The following is a 12,047-nucleotide window of genomic DNA, read 5'->3' as shown; positions in this document are numbered from 1 at the left end:
GTTCCAGCATCTGAGAGCCTGGACAGAGAATGCTTGTCTCGATGCTTGAATTCCATGAGACTTGGAGCATGGTGTTTCAAGCTGAGCCGTACTTGAAAGCACTCAAAGTATCGCACTTTGACCATTGACATCATGTATACATGGAGTTGGTCCATTTTTGGCTATGTAGGTGAGCATCAAGGTTCAATCAATCAATCTGATGCATGCAGCTACTGGAAGCCAGTGAAGGCGATGCAGCAGCAGAGTGACGTGTGAGCTACATTGAAATAAAGTACTTTTTTACTTGTAAATTAAAACATCGCAATTATAGAATTGCATAAAATAAAGTGGTAGGTCTTGGTGGTAATTTGTGTCCATATTTAAAATATCTATTTTAGGATTAACCTAAAATCTGGGCTTCCCGATTAAGAAACGTTGAGAACCAGACCAAACCAGAACTTCGCCCTGCCTCTTCTGTAATGAATTTGCGTCGCTGTTAATTCCTGTGAATGAGGAGGTATTAATACCTATGAATAAGGAGGTGTCTCTCCCTTATAAATAACGCCCAACCGTTGCGTACAGCAGAGAAAAGATTCATCTTAAACGCAGAGGTCGAACAACTTAGAAGCGTTTTTTGTTTTGTTTTTTTAATCCAGATCTGTGTACTAGAATGAGTTTGCACGCTTCACTTACGTCCAACAAGTCGCGAATATTCTCTAGCGAATGCGACGCTTGCACACATGTAAACGAGATAAGACTGTACTGTGTAAACTGCAATGAAACGGTGTGCGATAGCTGCTTAATTAACGGCAGTCACCGGAATCACAGATATCTAACTTTGCAGGATGCTGTCAAAAATCAGTTGGTAAGTAACACGTGCCACGTTATTATTTTGTACTTTTGAGCTACTCTTTTTAAACGAAATAGTAGAATGTGTAAATCATTCAAGTTAAACGTGTTATTTTGTTTTTATTATTGTTGTTGTGGTGGTTTTTATAATATAAATTCTTCATCATGACAGGAAAAAATTAAAGACCAGTCAAAGAAGGTGAAAACTAACGTGAAGAAATTTCATGATATTAACGAAATTGTTTTAAGAGCTGAAAAGGAAGTACAGGTAACAAAGTTGAATTAAAACAAGAACCAGTAGAAAACTCACAATACAAATAATATTTATCTATAAATAAATTTGAACTGAGAATATTAGACCAGTTCTTTCACTTAAAGTACATTAATGTAATTCTTATAGTCAAATAGGTCTGACTATCAGAAAAATCATTATTAAACACACAACTACTGTGTCTGTTATGTATGTATATTATGTAATGTATTTACAATTGGTCTTGCAGCTAATGTATGATAAAACAAAAAAAAAACATAACAGCCCAGTACAGTGAGCTCCAGACACTGTTGGAGCAGAATCATGAGCAAGCTTTCCTGTTACTGGAAGCTGAGAGAGGATCTGTGGAATATACTCTGTCTCGGCTTGCTGAGGATGGAGACTGTTATCAACAGTACTCAATGGACATGCAGGAGAACATAAAGACGCTCAGGATGAAAGAGAAGACTGAAAGCCCTACCAGTTTGCTGGTAAAATGCTGCTTTATCTTTCACATTTAAAAATTATGAGCTCATATTAATTACATTATTAGACTACATTATTAGATTACATTAGACGGTCATCTGCAATTTGCAAATAGCTTATGCCAGTAGTACAAAGCCAAGCCTAAGAAGATATTTTCTCTTCCTTGTCTCCACAGGAGGAAATCAATGCACTGGAAATGAGGTGAGAGCAGATCTTATTTACACACAGGTGCAATACAGTTGGGCCGATGAAAAACGCTGAATCGTGTTCCCTTCTCACACCAGCCTGGAGACCATGGAGGAGTATTATTTCACTCTGAACGAGAAGTTGAACTCTCATGGCGTAAGGTTGAAGGCTATGCAGGATTCTGTCCAAAAACTATTCAAGAAGAATGAAAAGATACTGCCACGGCCATGGGAATGTGAGTTGCAAAGCCAATATTTTACACATTATTTACAATATATACAATAAAAGGTTTTTAAAATTAAAACTTGTTTGTGCTTTACACATATATGTATAATCATGATAGGGTTTGGGAATAACATTTATTTTGGTGCATATATTCTTTATCAAGTTGTAATCACTTTAAACATTGTTTACTTTTTAAATGGCACATTTATTGAGAGCAGTGTGCATTTTTGTTAGTGTGTATTTTATATCTTGTTAAATTATTTTTGTTTTTATTTTACTGTATACTTGTTTTAGCTGTTTTAGCTTTTATTATTGCTTATAAAAGGCCCTACTGTAAATGAGATTTTAGTCATAGTGGGCTTACTCCCTTTGTAAATAAATAAATAAAAATTAATTAATATCTTTATTCCTTCTCTGAAACAGTCTCAAAGGCCATCACCTTTGATCCAGATGAAAAACACAAAGACCTGACAATCTCGGAGGACAAAACCCAGGTTTTTCTTAGAGGCTCCTCCACCAAGCACTCAAAGGATCGCAGAGCAGCATCAGCCAACATCCTGGCATCTCAGTCCTTCACCACAGGAAAGCATTACTGGGAGGTGGATGTAGGTGGCAGCCAGAACTGGTCAGTTGGTGTCGCAGTGCACAATAAGATTAAAAATGGAGTTGATTATTATCTGGGCAACAACAAAAGATCCTGGGTACTGGAATCAGATGAAGGAGATTTGAGGGCGCGTCACGACAATAACGTCAGCATTGTTAAGGAGGCCAGCGTGCAGAGGCTGGGTGTGTTTGTGGACTGTGATAAGGGTAGAGTGAGGTTCTATGATGTCAGTACAGGCAACGTTTTACACACGTTCATTATCCGGTTCAAGGGGGCGGTGTGCCCTGCCTTCAGCCTCAGGGACCAGGCCTATAGCACTGCACAGCTGCATATCTGTAGGCTGACTCCCAGAGATGTGCATTATGCCAGTCGGGAAGGGTCAATAGACTCCGGGACTTATGACATGAATGATGTGGGACATAGAGGATCTACAGATACAAGTCTATAGGAAGATGAAATATTTAGCAATGTTTATGATTGCAAAGCTTTTTTAAATGTAAACATAAACAGTGAACATATTAGTTATTTAATTTTATTTATTTAAAATGTAAACGCACATAGCCTCTTCTATAACGATGCAAGTACATATATTTAAACAGTTTCTGCAGCATTAGATTAACTCTAAACAAGCAAATACACCAGCTGTCTCATTTTGTTCAATGATCAACCCATCATGTCTGTGGATCTGTGTTCAAAAGTGTTTGAAGGGGATTTTTGGATCAGCATTTTTGCTTTGAAAAAGAAAAGCTAATAAATAAAACACATACTGATAATGTTGTTATTTTTTCACTGTAGTGGATTTTTAGTGTGCAGGTTCTTTTTAGGTCCAATTCTATTTTACAGATCATTGACATTAAGAACAAATCAGCATAACACCACAATCCAATGTACAAGAAAAAAAAAAAAAAAACAGTGTATTTTATTCTAATGACCATTATTCAAAACACCAAGGAGCCACTGAACTTGGTGGCATGGTGACACCCTCTCTGGGGAATACCGCAGCGACGACCACCTCTGGGCAAGGCATGAAAAAAAACAACCAGAAGTTATCGCTGGTATTGTTCCCCTGTTTCCACTATATTTCACAATAAAAGCTGTCAGTTTATTCCTTTTATGTCTTTGTTTAATTTCTTTGCCCTTTTCACACCACTTACCATTAGCATTAGCTGTTGTTACTAATCACTCATTTAATGTTACAGAGTCCACCAATACAACTTCCATTCTGTTAGGGCTTGAAGTCTAGACTGCTTTGCAACATGCCCTTCTAGTCTAACAGTCTGAAGCAGGAGCCAGACGAGGACTGACTGGCCACAGCTGAGGTGGGGTTTGGGGGTGGCCAGGACCGTGGGCAGCGAAGCAGAAGTGGCCAGTAGTGCAGGAGAAGAGAAGGTCAGCAGAACGTCCTCGGGTTCAGAAGGGGCCAGAGAGATGCCTCAGGTTCAGGAGATAGGCTGGCTGATGAGATGACCGCGGCCGTGGCTGGGCGCCTGAGCGAGCAGGATTGTGCAGTCCTTGAAGAGCGGTGTGGAACCTGTATGTGAGATGAGCTGCAGTCCAGCTCAGTAGAGGAGTGATCTGTAGATCACTCTGAGGGAGGCTCTGAGGGAGTAGATGGACCAGGATCCGGCCTGCCCTAAATAGGTTCACTGGGGCGGCCATATTTCCCAAATTCAGTCACCTAGACTGTTTAAATCCCTTCCCAGGAGAATATCCATTTTGTCCATAAAGAGCTATGCTAACTGAAGTTTTGCCAAACACTCATCTGCCATATTGACAGGTGTGCTTAATTACATGGAAGTGTCCTCAGCTTGGAAGTAGTGATCATCAGGTTCCTCGCTTTGTTTGTCTGGTGTATGCTCCACTTGATTTACCAGTTCCTTTTTAGGTTTTCTGAAATGACATTTTTTCTGTTCCATGGTTTTGTTTAAAACTTATAGACCTTATGTATTTTGCACTTCTAGGCAGTAGCATCGATCCCTGTATTTCTATAGTACTCTAGATCACCGGTATATTGGACTCTAACCTACTGTACTGGCTAGGATGAATTCTGTGAGTAAATGACAAAGCACTTTTGTATGTCGCTCTGGATAAGAGATAAATGCTGTAAATGTAAATGTAAAACTGGCCTTTTTTGTTGTTGTTTTGTTTAGGTTTTGAGGATCCTTACACCTGCATTCCTGTGCTTGATGGCCACAGTGATAGCACAGTTTGTTTAGCCCAGGTTGTTTTAATTCACTGCATACTTTATGTACTTGAGCAGATGCACTTCGCAATTGTGCTGCCTTGGCTGCCAAATCCATAGATGTGCTCACTTCTATCCACCTCACTAACCTTAATCTGCACTGTCAGAAAACGCTTCTGAATCGTCTCACTGCGCAAGCCACACACTAACCTGTCTCTTTTGTCATTTAAGAGTTTGTCTAAACTCATAGTGTTCTGACCGTTGTTTCAAAACTGTAAAAGAAAGTTGATTTGTCTTTGTGGAATCTGCATCTTTTGGCGTGATAAGAGACAGTGAAGAGTGATGCTCTTTCAGCGTAGTTACAATAGTGTCATAAGAGCAGTCAGCAACTTTATCAGGTTGTATGTTTTGTCACCCTTTATGCTGAGGAAAATTAGGACTACAACATCAACTGCTATTTTGCTGGCGAGCAATGTACTCAAAAGATTCTGTATATGAGCGCCACTGCTCCACAGACTCACCTCACGGGTCTATCCATCGCGACCAGCCACCCACAGGCTACACAAAACGCTACTGCAGGCTAGTGAGGATTTCATGAAGAGGCCATTTACTCACATTAAGACTACAATACCCAACCAGACATAACAATGGTGCGGCTGGAAATAAGATACAGGGGGAAGATGCATTCACAAATTCACAAGTCTAGACTTCTGTGAGCAGGAGACGATCTCTGTACTCTTTGTGGCCCATGTTGGTGGCTTCTCTTACAGATTAAATCAAATTTACCTCATATCCGAGGTCATCAAATGCAGTGTCAGTCTTATGGTTATACTGCTAAGTGGTTTCTTTCTTTTTTTTGTAATTTAATCCTGTTCACATCCATGCCATAATTATACATCTGCCACATGTTCTATAGTTAATCCAAAAAGCTTGAGGACAGCAAAAATAATACTCACTGTCTAGTTACCTGTCTGGTTAATAGCTTTGTGACTGTCACTCTTGACTTTTTAGCAGACTACTGAGGGACAAAGGTGTAAATGAAAATCCAGTTCCCTTGTTAAATTTGTTCTGAAACTCAATCCTGAAAGAAAAAGATAGGGTATAGTATAGACTAGGTAATACAATATAGAAGAATACAGTATGTATCACAACACAGTGTGGTTCTGCGCTATATAGCAAAACATTGCAGGATTTCATAGTGTATAGCACTGTGCCACAATATATCATGGTTTATAACAGATTTTCCTCCTATATTCGCATGTTCTGTTCATGTTGCTATAGCTGTGGTTGTGTTCAGGGGCGGCACTAGAAATATACGGATAGGGGGACGATGCCCTCCAGAGTTACAAAAATGAAAATGAACCACCCATTAACACCTGCCCTAAATGCTGCACTGTTTAACGCAAAAGTCGTTTTTAGTTTGCTTTTAAAGTAATGTTACATTAGCATTTGTTCATCAATCATCAAGGTTCCGCTGTCAATTTCATTTTGGACATGTCTAATAGACATCCAGATTGTGTCATTTCATTACTTTTATGTTGAAGGTGCTGTCTTCAGCAGAGTGATCGGCAATGGTGTCACTGATTATTCAAACATGAAATCTTTCAGACTCAAATTGCATTTCCACAGCTGCTGTACGGCAGCAGCACCTCTCCCAGGTCCCAAGGTCCTATTGTCCCCTTTTTCAATATAATGTAAATTTGGGGACACGGTGGCACTGTCAAATAAGACAAAACAAATGAGAACTATTGAACTATTGCATTCTTAATTTTGGGGAGGGACGTCTTAAAGAACATTTAAGGCCTAACAGTGGCCCTCGTTGTGATCCTGTTCACCATGACGGATGGGCAACCTCCAGTGAATTTAGTTAAATATCCTCCCATAGGAACTGAGAAAAGGCTGATATCCTCTGAGGGATTGAGAGAAGACTGTGTTGCTATAAAGATTCATGGAAACCTCATAACTATCACACTTTTAACTGTGCACTTTGGTTTTAAGTGTAGCTGCACTTTTACTTCATTGATGGGCAGAAACACAGTCTTAAATTATCTTTAAATTATCATTATTCCAAATCATTTAAATTGTATTTATTTTAAATTGTTCATTTAAATTGTTCCATTACTGTTTCTTAATTTTTCACCATATTCTATAAATCATTTATTTTTTATTTGATTTTAATGTCTCAATTTTTCAAGGTATTGTTTAAATCATTTTCTTTTCTATTTATCTTCTTTTCAATTTTGGTAAATACATTTCTAACATAATACATTTCAGGATGTAATAAGCTTTATTATTCTATGCATTCTATTCTGGGTAAATCACTTTGCAAACTGTGTTCAAACAAACCATACAATAACTGCAAAACTTGAGAAGTGGTAAGAGTCAATGAATTGTTTTAAATTGTTGTGTTTGATTTCTGTTCTGGCATCATGGTGATGAGGTAATACAAAGTGTTTACAGGAAAAAGGTTTAAATATTGAATTAGAAATATTAGAAGCATAAAACATAAAGAATTAAAGAGATTCTGTTTCCTTATAAAATGATCTTTGTACAGAGCAGGGGCCTCTGTGGGCTTCTGCAAAGGATTCTGGGTATGTTTGTGCAGACCTCTGTGTAAGGCACATCATCTCTCCACCATGTACAGGGTGGTACAGCAAACCTATCTTGCAGATGTAAGATGAAGTGATTTTTTTTTTTTTTATAAGCCTTCTCTTGGAATGTAACACTACCAAGCTCCAACTGGTAAATGCATTGAATATCAATTTGCATATATTGAATGTATGGTTTGGACATAATGGTGGAGATTTCAAACATTAGTCTCCTTTATAATTGTAACCATGTACAGAATGTACAAAACCTTAGCCAACTCAAGGTCATTAATGGTTGTTGTGTTAGCCACAAAGGCACAGGACAAGCCACACTTAGCAACACTGGCATGAAACAAACAACGTCTACCCATACCCAAACTGGGGCGGATTTATGATTTATCAGGATCACATAAGGGCCACTCAACACAAAAAGAGGAAGTACATATAGTATATTCATGAGTAATTCTTACAAACAAGGGTAACAAGAGCATATGCGGAAGAAGACAATAACAATAATGCAACCATGTGGTGGGCCATACCACGTGGTCTATGGGGTGGGGGAGCATGCTGTTACAACTATTTTATTGCAAAATCAAGAACTAAACTGCAAATGTAGTCAAATGAATTCAAAGTAGTCAAATGAATTAATGTTCACATGGTTTTATAGAAGCATATTTTCATATCCTTAATCCCACATAAAGCATGACATTCTAGATAAGATTTCATAACTCAAAACTAAATGCCTGAATGTTAATTTTATAGCAATGTTATAGCAGTTTATAGCAAAGGTATACAGCTTGACACAGTAAAAGCACAGTACCATCTGTCTCTATTAATACCATCTGTCTCTACCAATGACGTCAAATAAAAGGAACATAAGTGAAACTAATGTGAAAAAATACTTCAGGCCTACGCTTTGGTGCTAAAAGATACAGTGTTGCAGTGCTAGAACTACTGGACATCATGTACAACTGAATAAGAGAAGTGCTCCTTAAAGCTCCCTCAACAACAGCAAGCATGGTGTATAAGACGTCCCCCTGCTTGCAGGTAAAAGAGAAGGACACATGGAACAGTTCTTTTCAATATTATTTATTTATTAAGCATGTGTGTCAGTTGAACAGAAAAATAACACAGATCTATTATCAAGCACATATGTAAACAAAACGTTCAGCAGAACCAGGAGACATGAAACTCACACAGAGTCAGGGGAAGCTGAAACTGACACCTCAGAACTGGCAGAATCAGAGTCCTGCATGTCAGCTCACATTATTGCCGATGAATTCTTGGAGTCAGCATCACCCCAAGATAGTCACCCGTACTTTTAAGGTTGCAAATTACCAGTTTAGAATTTTTTCTTTCCCCCATGTGCCTAATGCTGAAGGCAGGGACAACCACACTCTGGAAGTTCATTGACAGCGTGTGTAGTTTCATCCCTGTGAGAGCATCATAGAAATTCACTTTAGCCATATCACAGTCCACGAGCACACCCAGCCTCTGTACGCTGGCCTCAGAGATGGTGCTGACGTCATTGTGGTGCACTCCTGTCAGATTTCCTTCATTTGATTCCAGCAACCAGGATCTGTCGTCTCTGCCCAGAGTGGTATGTCCAACTCCATTTTTAACCCAGCCATTTTCTGCGACACCAACTGACCAGTTCTGGCAGCCACCTACATCCACCTCCCAGTAATGCTTTCCTGTGCTGAAGGACTCAGATGCCAGGATGTTGGCTGATGCTGCTCTGCAATCCTTTGATTGCTTGGTGAAGGAGCCTCTAAGAGAAACCTGGGTTTTGTCCTCCGAGATTGTCAGGTCTTTGTGTTTTTTATCCGGATCAAAGGTGATGGCCTCTGAGACTGTGGACAAGAAAGATTTTTATTTTTTTGAAATTCAATATAGAACTGATGTCATAATTACAGTTTTGCATGGAGTACATTTCTCCATCATTTGGGTTTGATTCTAATGAATAAATAATGAATCTGTATCTCCTACTCACATTCCCATGGTTGAGGCAGAAGCGTTTTGTTCTTCTGGACAATCTTTGTGATGGACTTTTCCAGAGTGCTCATCCTCATGCCATCAACCTTCATCCTTCTCTCCACATTTGAATAAAAATGGTTTATAGTCTCAAGGCTAACAAGAACAGAAACGTGTGTTTAGAATTACAATATAAACTTAATATGATTAATAGGCGTGATTTGAATCAAAAACACAATATGATTTGTATAAAGGAAGCATGTAAAGATGTATTTATAAAGTGAATGTATATGAAATCATTTCTGCTAATTGTGAATTTAGTATGTACCTTAACAACTGCACCTCGGTTTCCGCCTGTAAAGAAAGGGGATTACGATTTGAGCTTTCACTTTCTTGCCTACCCAAAACCAACAGAGACCTTCAAACAGTCATCACTGTAATACTGCATCCCATAAAAATAAAAAGACAGTAAAATATAAATGGACTGTAAATACCAGTAGTTGTAACTAGTCGCTGCTAGCTGTAGGATTATCAAAGGCATAATCATGTGATAAATTTGATTGTTAAGGAAATTATCAAAGGGATTATCCTGTGCAAGACCCTTGTTTCTGTGTCCCTACCCTGAATATGTTGGTCCAGTCCAGCCATGAATGATTAAGATCTTACCAACAGAACCACCAGATTGTAGCTGTCCTGTCTTCTATCTAGCTCTTCAATGTTCTTTCGAATGCTCTCAAATCTCTGACGATAACTGTCTGCATCCTCAGCAAGTTGGATAAGACCCTCTTTCAGAGAGTCTCTCTCAGCCTTCAGTAACAGGAAAGCTTGCTGTTGGTTCTCATCCAACAGTGTGTGGAGCTCGCTGTACTGGGCAGTCATGACGTCTTTAACATTCTTATATGTGTTCTGTGAGATTGGTAGAAAAATAGCTATATTTTTGACGCAAAACAAAATCCTCAGTTTGAAACAGTTAGTTCTCAAGGAGTAGATTAAGGGAGATTAGTGTGATGAAAATGATAAAGTACTAGCGGGGTATTTTACCTCACACTGCTTCTTTGCCCTGGAGACCATTTGTTGTATATTTACAGATTTATTGGCTTTGTTTGTCAGGTGCTTCAAATTGGATTCCAGTCCATCCTAAATATATATACATATATATACATACATATATTGCTACTGTCTCATCTGAATATGATTGAAGGGGTGATAGAAATATAGAACTATATTTAATAGTTATTTCATATTTTACCTTAAGTAAAAATACAAGAATTAAAGGCATTTTAAAATTTTTCCTGCATTTTTCCTTGTTTCGGACAACATTATGTATCGGGATTAAGGGTACAGATACTCACAATTCGTTTCTGCACAACATCTTGTAGTTTTGAGTATGAGTGATTTCTGTGTTTCCCCTCTACAAGGCATCCATTTGTAAGAATTTGTTTACATTTATCGCAAAAAAGGACAGGCGAGCTGACGTCGTGCGCGAGACCGCTGCTGGAGGCGCGTGTGGCGAGGTTGACGGAGGACTCGCCCGTGGAGGTGACAGAGGAGATATGATTGCTGATGGTGTCCCTGCTGCTGCCACTGATGAAGGATGAGAAGTAAAAGGAGTCAGAAGAGTGCGATGAAGGTGGACGCGGTGGGTTGCTCATGATGACAGCCGAGGGGGTAGCTGTGCCAGCTAGGAGCGAGGTGCTTTCGCTTTGGCGTTCTTTCTCTTTTTTTTAAGGCTTCTTTACCCGGCAGTCGTGCAAACAAAGCCAATACCTGCCCATCCCTAAGAAGGAATTAAGCAGCTGCTCCTCATAGTTTGCAGCTGGTTTAAGCAGTTGAATGGTTTCATCCCATTTATGTAGAATTTTGTTTTATTTTCTTTTAAAATGTTTTTTTTTTTTCATTTTTCCACATTCATTATTAACATCTCTGTTTTACACTAATGAATAAATAATTAAGTTACTGGCAAAGATAGTTGAGTTGTTTTCTTTGCTCAGTTCAATTAATGTCTTTCCACATTTGGAGTTAAGAACACCTGTGTTGGGGTTGAAACCCTCACGCCCCTTTTATCAGCAAATTCTCTTCATTCATTCAGTTTCAGCAAAGTCGAGATGGTAGAGAGATAACTTTTTTCTTCCAGTAAACTAGTTAACTTTAGGCACATTTAAGCCTAAATCTAAACTGTCTACATATTTGGAACAATAAATTTCAATAGATACTCAGTACCCAGCGGTATTAATTCTATATGCTTGTAATATGTAATCCTTGTTTTTTTTACATGGAAAATGCATACTTCTAGTAAGTGTGCATACAAGGACCAGAAAGGTCCATAAAAGGTTGAGATTTTTTTTTCAGGGTCATGTTCATTTGCACTTACATTTACAGCATTTACAAAAGTGCTTTGTCATTTACTCACAGAATGTATCCTAGTCAGTACAGTAGGTTAGAGTTCAAGACACCACTGAACTAGAACACTGCTGAAATACAGGGCTCAGTGCTGATGCCTAGAAGTGCAAAACATATAAGTTCTATATCAGACAACAATAAGTGCAATAAACAATACCCTACTAGAGTATTCAGTTACTCAACATAGGTGCCGAATCAGTGGTCATTTAAATATTCCACAAAGAGATTCAGTCTGCATTTGAAGACTGCAAGAGACTCTGTTGTTCAGACAGTCAGAAGTTTGTTCCAGCATCTGAGAGCCTGGACAGAGAATGCTTGTCTCGA

The 12,047-nt window shown here is 38.7% G+C and overlaps 1 protein-coding gene and 1 long non-coding RNA gene across 3 annotated transcripts; one reads left to right on the top strand and one right to left on the bottom strand.

Moving 5' to 3' along the window:
• Positions 1-630: 630 nt before the first annotated feature.
• On the top strand, positions 631-1,516 carry LOC118241430 (uncharacterized). The gene is made up of 3 exons (XR_014116436.1): positions 631-844; positions 1,001-1,096; positions 1,329-1,516. It is a non-coding gene; the product is annotated as an uncharacterized LOC118241430 (long non-coding RNA).
• Positions 1,517-8,432: 6,916 nt separating this feature from the next.
• Positions 8,433-11,038, bottom strand: LOC118241477 (E3 ubiquitin-protein ligase TRIM39-like). 2 transcript variants are annotated; one of them, XM_035526582.2, is made up of 6 exons: positions 10,676-11,038; positions 10,365-10,460; positions 9,990-10,229; positions 9,652-9,677; positions 9,343-9,479; positions 8,433-9,202 (listed from the first exon to the last, which is right to left on the bottom strand). In XM_035526582.2, exons 1-6 carry the CDS (start codon positions 10,973-10,975, stop codon positions 8,616-8,618), a joined length of 1,386 nt encoding a protein of 461 aa, XP_035382475.2. In that variant the 5' UTR covers positions 10,976-11,038; the 3' UTR covers positions 8,433-8,615. The 2 variants fall into 2 exon arrangements, with proteins under 2 accessions (XP_035382475.2, XP_081551621.1); XM_081695495.1 differs by lacking the exon at positions 10,365-10,460.
• Positions 11,039-12,047: the final 1,009 nt, after the last annotated feature.

Source organism: Electrophorus electricus, chromosome 1 (assembly GCF_041902795.1).
Source record: "Electrophorus electricus isolate QZ-2024a chromosome 1, ASM4190279v1, whole genome shotgun sequence".
Classification (NCBI taxonomy): domain Eukaryota; kingdom Metazoa; phylum Chordata; class Actinopteri; order Gymnotiformes; family Gymnotidae; genus Electrophorus; species Electrophorus electricus.
This window is presented reverse-complemented; position numbering and strand designations above follow the sequence as displayed.